Source organism: Panthera uncia, chromosome X, assembly GCF_023721935.1.
Source record: "Panthera uncia isolate 11264 chromosome X, Puncia_PCG_1.0, whole genome shotgun sequence".
Lineage (NCBI taxonomy): Eukaryota > Metazoa > Chordata > Mammalia > Carnivora > Felidae > Panthera > Panthera uncia.
Window position 1 is genome coordinate 40,312,252 of NC_064817.1, and position 21,287 is coordinate 40,333,538.

The 21,287-nt window shown below is 48.8% G+C and overlaps 2 protein-coding genes across 3 annotated transcripts; both read left to right on the forward strand.

The window, feature by feature from the left end:
* Positions 1 to 1,560: 1,560 nt before the first annotated feature.
* PORCN (porcupine O-acyltransferase) lies at positions 1,561 to 13,370 on the forward strand. The gene is made up of 13 exons (XM_049643780.1): positions 1,561 to 1,686; positions 2,344 to 2,516; positions 4,708 to 4,900; positions 5,214 to 5,257; positions 5,655 to 5,836; positions 5,917 to 6,047; positions 7,577 to 7,702; positions 7,863 to 7,963; positions 9,132 to 9,208; positions 9,301 to 9,364; positions 9,471 to 9,556; positions 10,548 to 10,658; positions 12,903 to 13,370. Exons 2-13 carry the CDS (start codon positions 2,381 to 2,383, stop codon positions 13,002 to 13,004), a joined length of 1,353 nt encoding a protein of 450 aa, XP_049499737.1. The 5' UTR covers positions 1,561 to 1,686; positions 2,344 to 2,380; the 3' UTR covers positions 13,005 to 13,370.
* Positions 13,371 to 14,376: 1,006 nt separating this feature from the next.
* EBP (EBP cholestenol delta-isomerase) lies at positions 14,377 to 18,534 on the forward strand. Of its 2 annotated transcripts, XM_049643781.1 has the most exons (5): positions 14,377 to 14,456; positions 15,341 to 15,659; positions 17,262 to 17,298; positions 17,427 to 17,557; positions 18,175 to 18,534. In XM_049643781.1, the coding sequence occupies exons 2-5, from the start codon at positions 15,359 to 15,361 to the stop codon at positions 18,396 to 18,398; spliced, it is 693 nt and encodes a 230-aa protein (XP_049499738.1). In that variant the 5' UTR covers positions 14,377 to 14,456; positions 15,341 to 15,358; the 3' UTR covers positions 18,399 to 18,534. The 2 variants fall into 2 exon arrangements, with proteins under 2 accessions (XP_049499738.1, XP_049499739.1); XM_049643782.1 differs by lacking the exon at positions 14,377 to 14,456 and having other exon boundaries at positions 15,334 to 15,659.
* The last annotated feature ends 2,753 nt before the right edge of the window (positions 18,535 to 21,287 follow it).

Consider the following 21,287-nt stretch of genomic DNA (forward strand, 5'->3'; position numbering starts at 1 on the left):
TTTTTAATGTTTATTTTTTGAGGGAGAGAGAGAGAGAGAGCAGGGAACAGGCAGAGAGAGAAAGGACACACAGAATCTGATGCAGGCTCCAGGCTCTGAACTGTCAGCACAGAGCCCACTGGGAGGATCGAACTCACAGACCCTGAGATCATGACCTGAGCTGAAGTTGGATGCTTAACCTAACCAGCTGAGCCACCCTGGCACCCATATGCTAACACTTTTTAAAGAGATGAGACATACATTTCTCTTCAACTGCCATTGGTATTTCCAAGCAAAGAAGTGGTAATCCCACTCTTTTGTTCAACAGAAAGGGACATTGAAGCCCAGTGAGTGGGCATGACTTGCCCAGCTCATATTGGCAGGTATTGATCTGATTAGATCCTGTATTCCTTAGCTCCTCAGGTCATGGTGGGGTGCAGCTTGACCTGGGCTTTCTTCTTCCTTCCAACTCATGCTAAATATGCAGTATGTACCCAATAAATGCCCCTTTGTAAAGCCCTTCATCAGCCTAAGGATAAGGACAGAGGGGAGTGTCTCGACGCTGTAGGGTAAGGGCTGTAGACAGCAGGTGCTGCATAAATCCTCAGTGTTGGTACAGATAGAACCCAATGCCAATCATTGTTGGGGGCACTGTAAGTGCTTTTTTTTTTTAACGTTTATTTATTTTTGAGACAGAGAGAGATAGAGCATGAACGGGGGAGGGTCAGAGAGAGAGGGAGACACAGAATCTGAAACAGGATCCAGGCTCTGAGCTGTCAGCACAGAGCCCCGACGCGGGGCTTGAACTCACAGACCGCAAGGTCACGACCTGAGCTGAAGTCGGACGCTTAACCGACTGAGCCACCCAGGCCCCCGTGTAAGTGCTTAAACATGCTCCCAATGGATGCTCTGTTCTAGCCTCCCAGTTCACAGGGAACACTAGTTGCTGGGTTCTCCCTCAAGGCAGGTGTGAGCCCAGCAGGGAATTAAGCAGGCAAATCAGTTCTCAAAGACAAGCTAAGTGCTGACAAGGAATCCCCAGGGGAAGTACAGGCACCTAATTCGTGCCCCTAGGTGACACAGTAATTATAAACGCTTCTGGCCCGTCTCTGGAGGTGAGTAGGGTTGAAGATTCCTTTAGTTCCCTCACCGGAGGGGGAAGGAGAGATCTCGATTTATTTTCCCATCTGTGAAATGGGGGCACAAAAGTAGCCAGACTTGCGCTGGTGGGCAGTTTGGCCGGCTCGCAGGAGCAGGCTTTCCTTCTCCCTCCCCCATCTTTCCCATCTCAGCTTCCAAGGGTTAGGAATTTGACGATTTGAAAGTTGGTTCTCGGATCGTCAGAAGACCTCCCGAAGCGAACCTTCAAGGGGCTGCATCAGCACCAAGAGGCCGGAAAGGTGCTGGCGCCAACGTTCCGCGCGCCGACGTCCTCCCGCTCCCGGCTCCTCTCAACCTCCTGCTCCTCCTTCCTTCCATCCTCCGGCTCCCCTCCTCCTCCGTCCCCGCCCCTCTTCTGCCCTCTCATTGGCGGAGCTGGCCGGCCAGGCCTCCCCGGGATTTAAAGGGCCCGCTCTCCGCGCCGCCCTGGGAACCGCAGCTGGTCCCGGCCTTGCGGCCTGCGGGGGAGGCTGCCCGGAGGAGGCGGCGACGGTGGCGGTGGCGGTGCGTCCCTGGCCCCCAGGACCGCGGCTTCCTTCCTGCCAGGTAAGTCGCCAGCACGGCGCGTGCGGCTGCCTGGTTCCCATCCTGAGCCGGCCTCCCCGCGCGGGTCTGCAGCGCACGTCCTGGGGCCCCTCTCCATCACCTTTCCCACTTCTCCAATTGCTACATCCCCTACTACCAACCCCACCTCCCTGCAGTCCCCCGGGCCTGGGCAGAGCTTTGTTGGTGGCTGCAAGAGGCCAGGTGGGGGTGAGATGGGGCATGCAGGGGATACAGGACACCCCCCACATCCGTACAAGAAGAGATGCACACGGCTCCCAAGTGTCACAGGATCTCCCTCTCTGCCCTCCACACAGAATGACTCTACCTTAGAAACCAGGGAGCCCCCTGCCCCCATTTGCTATGTGGGCCTAGAATGTACACCATTTAATTACCATCGGACCTGGACTTTTCACAACAATGGAGAAACACATTCACCACAGGTCATGGGTTGTGTGTGTACACCCAGGACACACACACACACACACACACACACACACACACAGTTGGTGGCACAATCTGATGTACCCGACATTCACACCCTCCCCCAGTCCCCGGGTACCATGTCTCTACGTGAAGGGCCCCAGACTGAAATCTGAATGTTCAAGTCCATCTTGAACATGATACATCCTGGCTCCTTCTATGTCCCCACTTTGACAGGTCTATCCGTCTGTCCATCCATCCGTGGGGGTCAGCAATGGCCACCTTCAGCCGCCAGGAATTTTTCCAGCAGCTGCTGCAGGGCTGTCTCCTGCCCACTGCCCAGCAGGGCCTTGACCAGATCTGGCTGCTCCTTGCCATCTGCCTCGCCTGCCGCCTCCTCTGGAGGCTTGGTAAGTGCTTGCCACACCATGTGCCACCATGCCAGGCCATATCACACATATCCCATTCATCCATACCAAGCCACATCTTACCCTGCTACATCTTTGCCACACCAAGCCATACTCCAACATGTCTAGCCCCTTGCATCCCACCAGCCCAAGTACCATTCTGCCACACCATGTCCTTAATGCTCAGCCACCCCATGCCACACCATGCCAAGCCACATCCTGCCATGGCAAGCCAGGTTTTTCAGTACGCCTGGGTTCTGGGATTCTGGAAAGCTAAGGTTCTTGAGTCTTGGGATCCTGAAATGTCTACATCCCAAGGTTATTAGATTCTGGAATGCTGATGTCACAGAGTTATTGAGTCCCAAAGTATCATGTTGCAGGGCTTGGGCATTCTGACAAACTGAAATTCTCACATTTCAAGGCATCCAAAATGCTGGCATTCTGGATTTCTAAAATCAGGGCATGATGAGATTTCTGGATTGTAGGATTCTGGAATTGTTTCCACAATGATGGCAAGCCTATATCCAAATGATGAGGTTCCAAGTTCCCAAGATCCCTCTTGGATGCTGAGAATTTTAGAAATCTGAGATTCAGAGATTCTATAATTTCTTTTCTGTATTTTAAGTTTATTTATTTATTTTTTTAGTAATCTCTACACCCAACATAGGGCTCAAACTCATGACCCCGAGATCAAGAGTTGCATGCTTTATTGGCCAAGCCAGCCAGGCACTCCTACTCTGCTTTCTTTCTTGTATTAAAATTTTTTTTAATGTTTATTTATCTTTGAGAGACAGAGTGCAAGTGGATGAGGGGCAGAGAGAGAGGGAGACACAGAACTTGAAGCAGGCTCCAGGCTCTGAGCCATCAGCACAGAGCCCGATGTGGGCTCAAACTCACAAGCCGTGAGATTGTGACCTGAGCTGAAGCTGGATGCTTAACCGACTGAGCCACCCAGGCACTCCTTCTTTTTTCTTTTATTTTAAATGGATGTTTTGTTTTTTCCCAGGTTCATCACTTTGAAATATTTCAAAGTTACCGAAAAGTTAAGGTGAAAGAATGTCATGGGCAACCATATATGCATTTCCAGATTCTCCAAACGTCAACATCTTGACACATTAGCTCTATCTGCCTATCTATCTATCTACCTATGATCTTCCTGAATCATATGAAGAACGTGCTGACACTACACCCAAATCCTTCAATGTGTGTCCCCCAAGAACTTCTTCCCCCAACAAATGCACCCTCACCCATCATCTCTCAAGAAATTTAATCTGGATGCAGTAATAGTATCCGACATAAATTGATATTCAAATTTTTCAGAGTTCCCAAAATGTCCTTTATAGATGTTTCTTTTCTTTAGTTTTTTAAACATTAAAAAAATTAATGTTTATTTTATTTTTGAGAGCAGGGGAGGGGCAGAGAGAGAGAGGGGGGGAGACACAGAATTGTAAACAGGCTCCAGGCTCTGAGCTGTCAGCACAGAGCCTGACACAGGGCTCAAACTCATGAACTGCAAGATCATGACCTGAGCCGAAGTCAGCACTTAACCGACTGAGCCACCCTAAACTTTTTTAACAGAGAGAGAGAGCATGCGCATGAGCTGGGGAAGGGCAGAGGGAGAGGGAGAGAGAGAATCTTAAGCAGGCTCCACACCTAGTGTGGAGCCTGATGTGGGGCTTTATCTCACGAGTTCCAAGATCATGACCTGAACTGAAATCAAGAATCAGACGCTTAACCAATTGAGCCACCCAGGCACCCCTGTTTCTTTTCTTGAAACCCAGGCCCTACCACCTATCCAGCTCCCCAACACCCAACACCCGCTCTGGGCCTCCTGCATCTCACCCCATTCCAACCTCTAGGCCTTTGCCCATGCTGTGCCCTCTGCCTGGGTTGCCCTCCCTTCCCTACCAGGCCATTTAACTTCCCTTTTTTTTTTTTTAACTTTATTTATATTTTAAGAGAGACAGACAGACAGTGTGAGCAGGGCAGGGGCAGGGGCAGACAGAGAGCGAGAGAGAGAATCCCAAGCCAGCTCCGCACTGTCAGTGCAGAGCCCAATGTGGGGCTCAAACTGATGAAGCGTAAGATCATGACCTGAGCCGAAACCAAGAGTCGGACACTTAACCAACTGAGCCACCCAGGCAGCCCCCAACTTCCCTTTCTTGTTCTCTTTCTCTCTCTCTGACACCTGAAGGGTTGCCATCCTACCTGAAGCATGCAAGCACCGTGGCAGGTGGCTTCTTCAGCCTCTACCACTTCTTCCAGCTGCACATGGTTTGGGTCGTGCTGCTCAGCCTCCTGTGCTACCTCGTGCTGTTCCTCTGCCGACATTCCTCCCATCGTGGCGTCTTCCTCTCCGTCACCATCCTCATCTACCTACTCATGGGGTACGGGTGCGAGTCCTCATCCCCACACCATTGGCAAAAGGGCCAGTGGGGCCCCCCAGGTCACTCCTCGTGAGGTTGATCAGGACGGGGAGGGCATGGGGGTATTCCCGGATGGGGGAGAGGGAATCTGGGAGACGTGTTCTTTCTAAAGGCTGTGCGGGACAGGCTGGGCTTGGGCTCTCCCCACTGGAGGAGGGAGTCCTGGAGAATTATTCCTCCAGGACATTATGCGGGCTCGGGGAAGATAAAACCCTCTCCTTTGTGGTCTCCAAGACCATGGGAGTCATGGGCCAAGACCACCTTCTTTCCTCAGTGAGATGCACATGGTGGACACCGTGACATGGCACAAGATGCGAGGTAGGCAGCCCTGGCCCTCTCACCTGCCCCAGCCCTCCTGCTCCACTCCACATCTCCTAATTCCCCAACCCTGTCTTTCCTTCCCCACTTTTCTCCCTCATCCGCCCACCCCAGTGGACACGCAGGCCTCTGATGCCCCTCACATCTGTGTCTCTCTCTCTCCACCATGACTTCCCCCTCCCGTCTGTCTGTCCTATCTCATGTCCATGCCTGACACGTGAGGAAGGGTGTCTGCTGGTCCTGGGCCCACCTGCTCACCTGCCTCTTTGACACTGTGCCCACCTGTCCACACTTGTCCTCCTCTTTTCCTACCACCTCTCACCTGGTGCCCCCCCCCCCATCTCCCTACGCGGACCTGCTCTCTGCCTGCCCACTTGACCACGGGCGCCACACATAGGGGCCCAGATGATCGTGGCCATGAAGGCGGTGTCTCTGGGCTTCGACCTGGACCGGGGCGAGGTGGGTGCAGTGCCCTCGCCCGTGGAGTTCATGGGCTACCTCTACTTCGTGGGCACCATCGTCTTTGGGCCCTGGATATCCTTCCACAGCTACCTACAGGCTGTCCAAGGCCGCCCACTGGTGAGGTCCTGGGTAGACAGGTGGGCAGGGACTGTGGGAGCCACCACGGGGCGGTGTTCATGGAGCCTTGATCCCTACAGAGCCGCCGATGGCTGCAGAAGGTGGCCCGGAGCCTGGCGCTGGCCCTGCTGTGCCTTGTGCTGTCCACCTGTGTGGGCCCCTACCTCTTCCCATACTTCATCCCCCTTGATGGTGACCGCCTCCTTCGCAAGTGAGCACAGCCTTTGAGGCCTCTGCCCCACAGTGAGGGGGTTGGGTAGGGGCCTGGGGTCTCCCCAGCTCTGAGCCTGTCTCTTAATGCTTCTATCTGTCTTCTGTTACTACAGCAAGAAACGCAAAGCCAGGTAAATGAGGGCAGGTGCTGAGGGCGAGCGGGGCTGACCGGGGGATGGGGGCACAGTCTGTGACCGCTTTGTTCTTTAATCTGAGGCTATCTGACCATCTATCCCGTGACTAGACATAGACTGAATGCCTGTAGCTCTTGTGTGACCAAGATTGGCTCTGTGAATTTGTATGACTGACATCGTACCACATAACTGGGTCTGGCTATCCATCTGTTCCACTGTTAGGAACAAGTTATGCAACCACAATGGGGAGTGACAAGTATGTGTTGGTGGGTGATGCTGACCTGTCTGTGACTCTAGCTAGGGGCGTATATGGGTTGTTTGCCTACCAGCCGCTCACTCACTGTGTGAGACTGGTGTTCTGGCTGTCTAGCTGTGCCATTGTCAATGATGAGCTGTGTGCCTGTCTTTGGAGAAGATAAAGCTGGGTTGACTGGAACTCTGGCTGGGGATGGGTCTGGCTGTAGCATGCTGTTTGCCTGTCTGTGATGGATTCCACTGGTGAGTCAGCCTTCTCTGGCTGCCTGGTGTCATCTAGCTGAGGGATTGTGACTGACCGTGCGCCTGTGCCTGGCTGCAGGACCGTCCATCCACCTGTGGTGTGACTGTAGGATTTAATCCAACTGTTTGATTGTATGACCCTGTCTCCCACTCACTCACTGCTGATGGTGTCTGATGCTGGATGAGGCTCCCAAAGGTGGAGTGCCTCGCCCAGTGTCACCTAGCTAAGCCGCCAGGCATCATTCGCAGGAATGATTCCAGACCCTACGCTTTTTCCAGGATGCTGTCTGTTTCTCACCGTGTCTGACTGTACAACGGATGGGATGACTGTCTTGAGTGTAGTATCATGTACACGTGCATAGCAGGGTGCTTGGTGGTGTCTGTGCCTAAATAAAGGACTTCGGTGTATCTTATGGTGACTGAGTCAGACTAGGGAGCTATGAGGCTGGGAGTCTGATGGTATTTGTGTCTGGCCACATGGCTGTGTCAGTGTGTAGCGTGGTGAGGTCAAGTCTCCGACAGTGGCTGGGTCTAGATGTCTGGCCTTGTGAGACTGTAGGGCTGTGTCCTATTATAGGGCAGCTCACACATCTGTTTGAGGCACGTGAAATGAACTGACGGTGTGTAGATGCGTGTGACTGTCACAGTGCCCCTCTTCTGCCACCATGTTTCTGTCTTGTCTTGTCTTGTCTTGTCTGCAAACAACTCAGGCCAGCCTCCAGGGCCTCTCTGACTCTCTTTCCTTTCTTCTCTGCTGCCTTCCTGACCCCTGGGGGCCCTAGGGGCACCATGGTAAGGTGAGTCTACAGAGTGGGGCTGGGGATGCTGACACATGGCGGGGTATCATGCCGGTGCCTAGGAATGATCCCTCTCTCCCCTGCCCCTTTCTCCCCAGGTGGCTGCGAGCCTACGAGAGTGCTGTCTCCTTCCACTTCAGCAACTATTTTGTGGGCTTTCTGTCCGAGGCCACGGCCACGTTGGCAGGGGCTGGCTTCACCGAGGAGAAGGATCACCTGGAATGGTGGGGAGGGCTGGGGGGGCCCCCTCTCCCACAGGGTGCTGCCTAGAGGAGCCGCAGGGAGGGGGAGGGTGCTCCCAGGGGAGGGAACAGCCAAGACAGAGGTGTGGAGGTCAGCTGGCGTGAGACACCACATGAATTTGCATGTCTCTTTTGCCCACAGGGACCTGACGGTGTCCAAGCCACTGAACGTGGAGCTGCCGCGGTCCATGGTGGAAGTTGTTACAAGCTGGAACTTGCCCATGTCTTATTGGCTAAATAACTGTGAGTCACCAAGTCACCACTCCAAGAGTTGAGAGTCCCCAACCCAGGCCCTTCCCCACATTCATATAACAAACATTTACTGAGAACCTATTGTGTGCTAGGCACTGAAGATACTGCAGGGACCAGGGGGGAGAAAAACCAAAATCTCTGCCCCTGTGGTGGTGGCAGTTTTGTGGGGAGAGCAGACAGCAAGAGAAAAAAATACATATCTCAAGTGGTGACAAGTACTATGGTAAAAAAAAAAAATGAAGCAAGTAAAGATAATCTGGGAGTGTTGGCACGAGTGTGTGTGTGTGTGTGTGTGTGTGTGTGTGTGTGTGTTGGAGGGGGTTTTGCAATTTTAAATAAATTAGCCAGAGCAAGCCCCCCTGAGGAGGTGACATTTGAGCAAACACCTGAGCAAGGTGAGAGAACAAGCGATGCAAATGTGTGAGGGAGGAGTGTAACAGATGGAGGGAGGAGTGTAACAGATGGAAAGCACAGCCAGTGCAAAGGCCCTGAGGTAGGAGCATACTTGGCACTTGGAGGAACAGGGAGGAAACCAGTACAGCAGGAGCAGAGTGAGTGAGGGAACCAGTGGAAGGAGGTGAGGTTAGAGAGGTGATAGGGGCCTGGTCCCCTAGGGCTTCACTGACCACAGGAAGGATTTTGGCTTTTTCTCTGGGAAGTGGAGCCAAAGCAGGGGTCTGAGCAGAGGATGGCTGAGGGCTAACTTGGGTCATAACAGGACCCTCTGGCTGCTATGAGAGCAGGTGGGAAGGGGGCAAGGGTGGAAGCAGTAAAGAGGCCATGGCAGCAGCACAAGTGAGCAATGGTGGTAGTGGCAGTGGCCATGGAGAGGAGAGGTCAGATTCTGGAAAAATTCTGAGGGTAAGTCTGACAGGATTTGCTGAGAGTTTAGTTGTGGGAATAGGGGGAGAGCAGAGCAAGGGTGATCTTAGGCTTTTACCCTGAGGAACTAAAAGAGTAGAGTTGACATCAGCTGAACTTGGGGATACCGTGGGAGGAGCAGGTTGGGAGGGAAGATCAGGCGCTAAGTTTGAGGCCATTATAAAGATTTTATCCTGGGAGCTCCAGCAGGTCGTGGGTTCCTCACCTTGCCCTACAGCCCCCCAGGAAGGGCAGAGGGGATCCCAGGAGCCTCTTGACCCGCATCTCCCCCTTCCAGATGTTTTCAAGAATGCTCTTCGTCTGGGGACCTTTTCTGCCGTGCTGGTCACCTATGCAGCCAGTGCCCTCCTGCACGTGAGCAGGGCAGAGCGGGATATTGAGTGGGGGGAGCTGGGCAGGGGTGGCAGCACCTCCTCACTCACTTCATCGCCCCCGGGGCCCCCTAGGGTTTCAGCTTCCATTTGGCTGCGGTGCTGCTATCCCTGGCATTTATCACTTACGTGGAACATGGTAAGCACAGAGCCCAGCCCAGCAGATGGGATGGAAGGTGGGACAGGGCTGGACCACTGTCCCCTGAGGCTAACCTGACCCCCTTATCTCCTGACATCCACCCCAGTCCTCCGGAAGCGCCTGGCTCGGATCCTCAGTGCCTGCGTCTTGTCGAAACGGTGTCCACCAAACTGTTCGCACCAGCATCGCTTGGTGAGGGTTCAACCCAACACTCCCCCTCAAAATTGTTACATCTGTCTCCATCTTCTTTCTGTCTCAGGATGCCCAGCTTCCTCTTCTGGCACCTGAGCCATCCCCAGAACCTCGCTTTTATTCACTAGCATCCATTTCTATAACAAACATTTATCAAGCACCTGCTCTATACACACCTGGCATTTGTCCCCTCACTGAACATTTATTGAGTACCTACTGGTATCAGGCACTATTCTAGGCACTGGAGACACAATGGTGAACAAAACAGACTGAAGTCCCAGCCCTATGGGACAAATATTTTAACAGATGAGACAGTAAATTTTTTAAAAGTCAGTAGAGAATAATAGTTTCTTAGATTGTGATTCATGCCAAGGAGAAAATACATAAGAGAAACGGGAGGGGAAGTATCGAGGAGCATGAGTGGTTTTAATTTTAGATAGGGAGGTGACTTTCGAGCTCTTTAACTGAAGGAGATGAGGAAGAGAAGCATTCCAGGCAAAGAGAACAACCCGTGTAAAGGTTCTGAGATGGGAGAGAGCCTGGAATATTTGAGGAACAACAAGGAGGCTAGTGTGGCTTGAGCAGAGCGAGTGAGGTGGGGAGAGTGGTGGATCTTGTAGGTCATGGTGAGGATTTGTTTTTGTTTTTCATTTGCTTGCAATGAGAAATATGGACAACCTCAGATTTGTGTCCCACCCAGCAACTGACGTTTATCACCCTAAGCCCCCTAACTCAAGTCTCTCCATTCTTCCTCTTCTGCCTGAATATCTCCCCCTGGATGCCCTCAGGCTAAAGTACCCTCATCCTTGGATGAGCTCCCATGGGAAGATCTGAACCATCTTTTTCCTACCCCAGGGCATGCCCTGTGCACTAGACATCCTCATTCCCGGGACCTACTGTGCCTTGCGTCTCCCTGGGTTCCCCTGCCCAGGTGGGGCTGGGAGACAGCGAGTAGATCCAGCTGCCAAACATATCCATCTGTCCCCCACAGGGCCTGGGGGTGCGAGCCTTAAACCTGCTCTTTGGGGCCCTGGCCATCTTCCATCTGGCCTACCTGGGCTCCCTGTTTGATGTCGATGTGGATGACACCACAGAGGAGCAGGTGAGGCGGGGCCCTGGGCTGGAGGTTACTTAGGGTTGTGCTACCTGCTCATGGGAACCACGAGGACAAAGGTGAAGAGGCCGAGGCATGAGGACCTTGTGTCGTGCATCTCTAGCCTGTGAAGCTTGTGCTCCTCAGTTGCTCTTTCCCATTGTCCTTCTGGTTGATTCGTATTGTTGGGGCTCTCATTAGGGCGAAGTGTGCAAACTATTTTACTTATAGAATTGATTTCACAGAGATAGAGTGCAAAATCCAAGTTTAACTTGTCAAAGAATTAATTATTTCATCATATTTTTGTTTAGGTAGAATTCGCATGGTTTCCTTCTTATTTAATTAAAAAAGTATTTTTACTCAGGTTGAGTGTGCAAAGTCTGGATTCTGCTTTAAGAATGTACATTAAAATGTATATACTATTTTTATTCATGTGGAGTATGCACATTCCAGATTTTACTCCTTTTTAAATGAAAAGCAATTTTAAAAAGACTGTTTCTTCCTATGGCTCTTGCAGGATTCAGGTGTTGCTTCTCTTTTAAATTTTTTATTTTTAATTGAAAATAAAACTTTATTTTATACTTTATTTTATTACTTTATTTTATGCTTTCTGTCATTAAAAGCAATTTTTTTTAATTTTTTTAATATTTATTTATTTTTGGGGCGCCTGGGTGGCTCAGTCGGTTGAGCGTCCGACTTCAGCTCAGCTCATGATCTCATGGCTTGTGAGTTCGAGCTCCGCGTCGGGCTCTGTGCTGACAGCTCAGAGCCTGGAGCCTGCTTCTGATTCTGTGTCTCCCTCTCTCTCTGCCCCAACCCACTCGCATTCTGCCTCTGTCTCTCAAAAATAAATAAACATTAAAAAAAAACTTTTTTTTAATGTTTATTTATTTATTTTTGAGAGAGCACAAGCAGGAGAGGCACAGAGAGAGGGGGACAGAGGATCCAAAGTGGGCTCTGTGCTGACAGGCTGACAGGCTGACAGCAGCAAACCTGATATGGGGCTCAAACTCATGAACCTCAAGATCATGACCTGAGCCGAAGTCAGATGCTCAACCAACTGAGCCACCCAGTCGCCCCTAAAAACAATTTTTAATTTTTATTAAGGTTGGGTGCAAAATCTAGGTTTTGTTCTATTTTTATTTTTTCTTGTTTTATTTTTTAAAGTTTTTAAATTATTTAAGTAATCTCTACACCCAATGTGGGCCTCCAACTCCCAACCCCAATATCAAGAATCGCGTGCTCTTCCAACTGGGCCAGCTAGGCGCCCCTCTTGTTTTATTTTTATTAAAACACTTAAAAACAGTTCATACATATATCACAAGGTTCAAAAACCAAACAGTATTCAAGATAGTCAAGGAAAAGTCTTGCTCCTACTGTCTACCCCCTGCCCTCTTACAAGTAACTACTTTTAGTGGTTTTATTAAAATATCCTTCTAAAATGTAAGCACAAATATAAAAATATATTTTAATTCCCTTTCCCACCCCAAGTTTTGCCCTAAAGTAACTCGTGAATGATACCGTTCTGCGTGTTGCTGTTTTCACGTAATTCTTGAACATCTTCCACAAAAGTACATGGAATGTCCTCATTCATTTGTTTTCCACTGTGAGGATAGGACCCAGTGTAATTTGCCCTTATCAGTGAACACCTAGGTGATTTCCAGCCCTTTTCCTATTGCAAATGGTGCTGCAGTAAGTAATACCCTCGTACCCATGTGGATTCACAGGTATAGACAGAACTATAGGATCTAGCCTTCATAGTTACAATGGAAAAGTTACCTTTTTGCCCTCCCACAAGCATTGTGTGACCATATCTGTCACCCTGTCAACAGGGTGCCTCTCACACTTCCTGGATATGTTTGCCAGTTTTAGAGGAGGAAGATTATGAGTGAAGCAGAGTATCTTTTCATTTGTTTAAGAGCCATTGGTTTTTTTCCTTAGTGAGAATGACATACTCCTTTGCCAGTTTTTTTTTTTTCTTTTTGAAAGATTGATTTCTAGGAGCTCCTTGTATAGTAAGGAGAGTACAGGTCAGAGAGTGGGACTGCCTTGTCTTGTTCTTAAAATAATTTTTAAAGAAGAAGAAAACATGAAAGAAAAAAAAACCCTCTTTCATATGTACCCAGTCTCTTCTCTGGGGCCTCACCTAGGGTTACCATGGAGTCACAGAAATGTCCTTGAGCAAAGGATGAGTTTTTTGGAGATCTTTTTTATTCTTGCCGAGTGGGATTGTCACCTCTTTCTCTCCCACAGGGCTACGGCATGGCATACACTGTCCACAAGTGGTCAGAGCTCAGCTGGGCCAGTCACTGGGTCACTTTTGGATGTTGGATCTTCTACCGTCTCATAGGCTGAGGCACATCTATGGATCCTCAAAGCTCCCTCAAGACCCCTCCTCAGGATGGGGGATGAGGGAAGGCCCTATCTCTAATTCTTGATCCCTCTCCATCCTTAACCCCCCCAACACTCCTACACACACATGCTCATGTGTGCACTCACATACACACACACACACACACACAATTTCCATGCCTGTCTATCCCCACCCCACCACAAGGCGGGAAGGGGGTGGTCCCTGCTGGGGCCTAGGGGTGGAGGATGCTTGGGGAATCAGAGAGGGGGAGATCCAGGGCCTCCCCGCCTTCCTTCTCCCTTTTTATATACAGTTTGTTATTGTCAAATAAAAGTAGGAAAGATACAAAAGGCTCTTTCTTCACTGACCAGTGGGGAATAGAGGTGAGTGAGGAATGGGCACAGCATGGATAAAGGTTTGGAAGCTGGAAATCATGAAGAGGGAGTACATTGTGACTGGTTCGTGGTTAATTTATTATTGTTCACGATTGGATGATGAGCCTGAGGACCGCATAGCTTGATTTGAGTGGGGCCAGGACAGATTGGATAGTTGGATGTGGGCGAGTCCTGATACTTAACTGGCTGGAAAACTGAGGGATCCCTATTCTGATTGGTTGCTCTGACAAGGACAGAGAGGGGGAAAGCAAGAAAGATGAAGAGTTCCTGCTTATTGGTCCTTAGGACTGAAGCTTGTGGGTTCCAATTGGAAAGGAAGGTCTGGGTTCTGACTGATTGCGCGGTCTGGGGTGCCTGCTGGCTTAGAGTTAGGAAATTCGGATTGGCTCTTCAGAGTTGGCACAGGGAGATTGAGGGTCTCCACTGCAATTGGTCAGCAAGGCTGAGGAGCTTGGGCTTTCACTGCTTCTTCTGACTTGAAGTCGGGAGAGGTAAGAATGACCGCTGAGGAGTTCTGAGCGCTGAGGTAGAGGGCAGAGGCTCAGTGTACAAATGTGATCTGCCTGTCGTATTAAGCGTCCTTGCCGGTTCGGGCGTGAGGATTGACGATTGCTCCGGGAACCGGTTGCTCTGCCTAAAAAACGAGGGCAAAGGTAAGAGAACACAAAGCAATGCTGACTCAACAGCAGATGAGGAAGATAAACACCAGGTTTCTGATATGATTGATAATGGGATAGGGAAATCGGAGCCAAGACTCACTGCAGACAGGCTTCAGCCCGAAAACGCCCACCAACCTTGGCAACTCCCACCTTTTCACCCAACTCCTGACACGGTCTCAACCAACAGCGAAAATGGCACCACGCATGGAGGCAGGGCCGGCGGCACACAGAGAGCTCCTATTGGTTAGGAGCGGCCCTGGTCGCCTTCCCAGCCCCTCCATTGGTTAGCTCCGTAAGGCGAGGACCTGTGAGAGGATGAGTCTGAACCAGGGACTTTACTCCGCCAGCGAGCCAGCCTGGAGCGTGAAGAAGACCGCTGCGACTGCGACCGCGCCGCTGGGTGAGTGTCCTCCCCCCCAGTCGGCTACTCCATCCCCTAGCTCCCAACTGCTAAACAGCTGGCCCTCAGCGCCTGCGAGAGACCCTCCCCTTTACACACACTCCCACCGCCCACCAAACGCGCCTGCGCGCGACCCTCTGCTACAGCGCGGTTGTTGGGACAACAGAAGATCTGCTTTCTCATTGGGCAGCTGGCCTACAGGCTTCAAGTTCTAATTGGTGGTCTCTGTATTTGATCCTTTTTTTGATGTTTAGCACCGCGCCCAAGACCCCCGCCTTCCGCTTTCCTCTTTCTTGCAGGTTGGTACCCTTATGCGCGATTTCAGGAAGGGTCTGCCTTTCCATACACTGAACCTGAGGATTGTAGTGCTGATTAGTTTTCTCTCTTCTGTCCTGCAGTTTCCAGGACTACGGGGAGGGAATAGTTTTCTGTTGAAAGATGCTAGACCCTGACCCCTGCAATGGGACTCAACCTGATCGCTGGGTCTCCCCAGCCCACTGTGACTCCTGAGGGCGAGGACCACGCCTGGCCCCTGTATCTCCCTTATCAGAGCATAACCAATGAGAGCTGGGACCTAATATGGTTCTTGTGTCTGCCCACCAGACTGTGACCAATGAGGGCAGGGGCTAGGCCTGGTTTCTATATCTTCTCTAGCTGACTGTGACCCCCGAGGTCCAGGATCTGACCTGGTTACTGTACCTCCCACATCTTATGGCTCCAGGAGGGCATATAGATTATTTTTAATCCAGTCTTACAGTATATTAACTGATAATTTTAATCCATTTACATTTCTGGTGATAATAAACTATTTGAATTTGATTTTATGGTCTCATGCTGTGCTTTCTATTCAAGTTTTTGTCCTTTTTTCTCCTTTCTGCTTACAGACATCAACCTACAAAGACATGACCACCAATGCCAGCCCTTTGCACCCATACTGGCCTCGGCACCTGAGGCTGGACAACTTTGTGCCCAATGACTGCCCCACTTGGCATCTCCTGGCTGGCCTCTTCTCTGTCTCTGGAGTCTTGGTTGTGACCACGTGGCTGTTGTCAGGTCGTGCTGCAGTTGTCCCCCTGGGGACTTGGCGGCGACTGTCCCTGTGCTGGTTTGCAGTATGTGGGTTCATTCACCTGGTGATTGAGGGCTGGTTCAGCCTCTACCACGAAGATCTTCTTGAAGACCAAGCTTTCTTGTCCCAACTCTGTGAGTCCTGAGTTCTTTGATGTGCTGTGGGAGGGAATTTTCTGGGCAGGGATTGGCTTAGATATTTATCCAACCACCAAGTCTAACATTATTTTAAAAATTTGTTTACCTTTTTTGTTGGGGATATACTCATATGGGTCAAAAAAACATTTAAAGAGGTATGCAATGAAAATCTACCTTCTGTCCACCAAGTGTCCCCAATTATTAACTAATATTTATAATTGCATATGTTTTTTCCAGGGTTTATTTACACAAAAATTACACACATAAGCCTCAGTTTACCATTTGCAAAAGAGGGATAACAGTAATATCCAAATATATGTAAGTTGCTTAGAACAGTGTTGGCAGACAGTAGATGCCATAACTATCATCATCATCATCGTTTTTTTTTCCTTTTGTGTAAACAAATGGTAATATACTATAGACACCTCTGACCTTTGCTTTTTTTAACATTTTTAAAAATATTTATTTTTGAGAGAGAGAGAGAGAGAGAGAGAGAGAGAGAAGGGGGAGGTGCAGAGAGAGAGGGAGACACAGAAACCAAAGCAGGCTCCAGGCTCTGAGCTGTCAGCACAGAGCCCAAAACAGGGCTTGAACTCACAGACCATGAGATCATGACCTGAGCCAAGGTTAGATGCTTACCCGACTGAGCCACCCAGGCGCCCCTGAACTTTGCTTTTTTTTAATGGGGTTACTCCTCATTGGTTCATGAAGACCTTTCAAAGCATAGATGTTACAGAATTATTTGACTTGTCCAAGTCTTTTGCTGTTATAGATAATACTCCTTTTTGGCCTCATGAATGAAACTACTATTCTTCCATAACACTTTGATCTAGCATACACAAGACTGTGGAGATCTGTTTTCATTTCTCTTGTAAATATGGCGGAGAAGAATGGTAGATGTCTGTTTAACTTTATGAAAAACTGCCAAACTGTTTTTAAAAATGGCTGCACCATTTTATTTTCCCACCAGCAGTATATGGGAGTTCTAGTTCCTCCACATCCTCGCCAACACTTGGTATGGTCAGGCGTTTCTTCAATTTTAGTCCTAGTGGATGCGAGTGATATCTCATTACTTTTCCTTAATGACTAATCAAAGTTTGGGCACCTTTCATATATTTATTGACCATTTGGGAATCCGCTTTTGTGAAGAAACTATTATTGTCTCTTGCCTATTTTTATACTGGGTAGTCTGTCTTTTTCTTACTAATTCTCCTCCCACTCTTTTATTCACTAATCTGTTCACCTCTGTGCTTGCATGCTCGCTTGCTTGTGTGCTCTCTCTCTCACTCACTCACTCACTCACTCTTACTCACTCATTGGCTACTTTACTCACTCCATCACCTACACTTAACTCCTTTCATTCCACATTTATTGAATACTAGACAATCACAGCATTACTTACTGTTCTGTGTCAGGTGTGCATAAATTATCATTATATGTATGTTAACTCTAGAATCCAGACAGCTACCCCATTTCACAAATGAGGAAACTGAGGCATAGACAGGTTATAAAGCCCAGCTTACATGGGCACTCATCTCTCACAAGTCTGAGTTCCTTTTCTTGCCTTTATTCTTCATGTATGCCTCTTATTTTCTTCAGGGAAAGAGTATGCCAAGGGAGACAGCCGATATATCCTGTAAGTGTTTGCCTCCATCAAGGGAAACCTGCATTGGTTTGGGGTGGTGATGAGTCAAGGAGCACTAATGGGGTGCCCTGTGGGTAGAGCACAGTGATGCCAGCGTTCTCCAATCCTTTCTCCCACAGGAGTGACAACTTCACGATATGCATGGAAACCATCACAGCTTGCCTATGGGGACCACTCAGCCTATGGGTTGTGATCGCCTTTCTCCGCCAGCAGCCCCTCCGCTTTGTCTTACAGCTCGTGGTCTCTGTAGGTGAGGAGAGGGCCCACACTGAGTGCTGGAGGGGTTGATGAGGGATCTCCAGACACAGAGGCATTCCTGCAGAGAGCGTCTCTCAACTGTGCCCATCCAGGGCTGAGTCAGACTGACTGACATATTCCTGAGGTTCTCGAACATCCATGACGCCCTCAGTCTGTATTCTCAAGTAGGGAGGGTTCATTTCTCCTCCTCCTTCATCACAAAGTCTCTTGTGAAGGATACATGAGGTGGCCCACCATGGTGGGAAGCCCCTGGATCCTCCAGGATCAGGATTCTGAGCTCCCTTCATCTGACATTCAGTCCTCGTGGGTTCTTACATGGCTAGATTTCTTTAGTTCTGGAATCCTGATCTGTCTTGAATGAAAGCACTTTGAGCTTCCTTAAATTCTGGTGATAATGTACTCTCCTGAGTTCAGAAATGCTCAGCTTCTGATTTCTAGAATTCTCACTTTTGTAATTACTCAAATTTTTCAGCCATATGATTTCAGAATTCTTAGCTCTCTAGATTTGGGAATCCTGAGCTCTGAGACCTTGAATGATGACTTATAAAATGCCTCAGAATAGCTTTTCCTCTTCACTTTGGTTTCCCTTTCCTCTTCTGCCCCCCACAGGTCAGATCTACGGGGATGTGCTCTATTTCCTGACAGAGCACCGGGACGGATTCCAGCATGGGGAGCTGGGCCATCCACTCTACTTCTGGTTTTACTTTGTCTTCATGAACGCTCTGTGGCTGGTGCTACCTGGAATCCTCGTGCTTGATTCTGTAAAGCAGCTCGCTCATGCCCAGAGCATGCTGGATGCCAAAGCCACAAAAGGCAAGAGCAAGCAGAACTAATATAAGCCAAGCTCAAACACTGGCTGATGAGGAACCCTCCACCAGTCAAAAGAGTCCAGTCCTTACTCCCACAGGTTGGAGGCACAAAATGAATTGATCTGGCAAATGCCTGCTGATGGGTAAGCACCAGAAGGGCCAGAGGCAGAGGCAAGAAAGGACGTGTGTGGAGCTACTGCCAGGAAGCACTGGGACAAAGGTACAGAGGAACCTAGGCAGTCCATGATGATGGCAGTTTTTAGAATCAGGAAATAAAAGATATGGACCCTAACACTGAGAGATCTTTAATTATTAACCCCAGAGATGCCCTGTGACTGGCCCCACAAACCCTTCCATCACTCATTCATTTCACAGATAACCGTTCTCTCAGCCATAGACCCCCATCATCATCACAGAGACCTCTAATTTATAACCTCACAAACCCCCTATCACTGACCCCACAGCGTCCCTTGATGGCTAATTAGATCCCCGAGACACCCATTATCTCTTTGAAGAAGTAATCATCCACTCACACCCTTGGTATTCTCTCCAGAACACACTTTCTCATCCTTTGCAATATGGACAGGCTGAGAACTTTCCAAATCTCTAAGTTCTTCAATTTATTCAACCTCTTGTCTCCTGATCAGGTACCCTACAGACACCCCGTCAATAACTCCACAGATCTTTCCTCACTCACCTCAATCCCCATTACTCACTCCAAAGACCCCACCATTATTCACCCCACAGACTCACCTATTTCTACCCTAAAGATCTCCATCACTCACCACACAGACCCCACAAAACTCACACAAGACCCATCACTCACTTAACATAACTTGCCCCAACAGACCTCCAGTCGTGCAACCTACAACCCCATGACTGACCCCACAGACCCTCTCACTCTTCCCACAAATTCCCTGTCATTTACCCTATAGGGTGTCATTACTTACCCTACAAAGCCCTGTAACCTTGCAGAATTTATCACCTCATACCCCACAGATCCCCCAATTACCCCACAGATCTTCCATCACTCACCCCACATCCTGTCATCCTACAAACCACCTATGACGTACCCACAGATTCCCATCATTCAACCCACAGATACCCCTCTCCCTACAGACCTGCCCCCATCACTTCTCCCACAATTTCTCTCATTTACCTCATAGACCTTGAGTCATAAAACAAACAGGTACTTGAGGAATGTGGAGATGACAAAGGATGAAAAAACTACAGATATCCGTAGACTGGCTCCTGGTGACCTGTGCAGAGCAGGACTTCAGATCAATTCCTGGTTCTACTCAAGCCTACAGTGTAGCTTTTGACAAATGCCTCAACTCTAAAGCCAGACACAGCCCACCTTTTGTCCATTGCACTTACCCTCTGTGCCACTTACTATCCCTTTGACCTTGAGCATGATTCTCCCTGACCTTCAGTGCTCTCATCTGTAAAATTCTAATAATAGTACCTCCCTCATAAGGTTTTTATGCAGATTAAATCAATTACTACATGTAGACTATCTGGAATACACTTTGTATTTGTTAAATGGAAGGATAAATAAACAGATGAAACAAAGTTCTCCCCAGGACTATGACAAGGAATTATTTTTTTTAATTTTTTTTAACGTTTATTTATTTTTGAGACAGAGAGAGACAGAGCATGAACGGGGGAGGGTCAGAGAGAGGGAGACACAGAATCTGAAACAGGCTCCAGGCTCTGAGCTCTCAGCACAGAGCCCGACGCGGGGCTCGAACTCACGGACCGCGGGATCATGACCTGAGCCGAAGTCGGCCACTTAACGGACTGAGCCACCCAGGCGCTCCTGACAAGGAATTTTTTTATCTCCTTGTTTCCAGCAGTATCTTTCCATCCAAGGCCCCCTCCACAACCAAGACAGACCTCTGACCACATTATACCCCATTTAAAATCTGTGCATCAGTGCCCTCAGGATTAAACTCCAAAATCCAGGCTAATATTTTGTTCATCCCACCCTATGATAATTTTAATGAGAAGCAGACTGAAAGTTTTAAATTTTTTTTTATTATTTTTGAGAGACAGAGAAAGAGAACGAGCAGGGGAGGGGCAGAGAGAGGGAGACAGAATCTGAAGCAGGCTCCAGGCTCTGAGCTGGCTCTCAAAAATTCCCCATTATTTTATACCTTCTAGGAAACTGATTATCTAATATTAATACCAAGGAAACAAAAAGATACCAAAATAAAATTGCAGACTTACCTAAAAAATTAATGTTAAAGAGTAGCATTCATATAACACTGCAACCATAACTGAGGTCCAGGCATCTTGCAGGACTCCTTTGTTAGAAATTACATTTGTAAATGTATTTTGTCTGTATTTTGTCAAACCATATGGATGTGCAATGAAGTGAGAAGCATGCCTTCATATTGTGATTCGAAGAATCTAAAATATGCTCATTCAGCTGATATTTAGTGGACTAATATTAAATATTAGTATTTAATAACAGGACTGACCTCAACGTGTTGTGAGGATTAAGTAAAACGAAGGCAAACAAAAAACCAGGACCTCCAGAGAGCATAAAAATCGCTTTTTTTTTTGGTAAGTTATTTATTGAAATACATTATGCAGGCAGAAACTGTAAAAGTCACGCTTCACGAATTTTCACAAAGTAAACTATTCTTAAAAGATTCTGGAAAAAGGATTATTTTTCCGTTCAGCATACTCTTTTGAAGCGAGGGACACAGGCATTTGAAATAGATGACATCATCTGCTATTCAGAAGGGGGAGGCGACTAGGAGCGGGACGCGGGGGTCTTGACGCCAAGCGCAGCAGCTTCCTTTCCCCGCCCATGCCTCTCGCCTGAATGGGTGGTTACTGTAACACAAGTAGGTGAATCCGGAAGTAAAGTGCCCAAACAACCAAACCGCAGACGAGGGGAGGTGG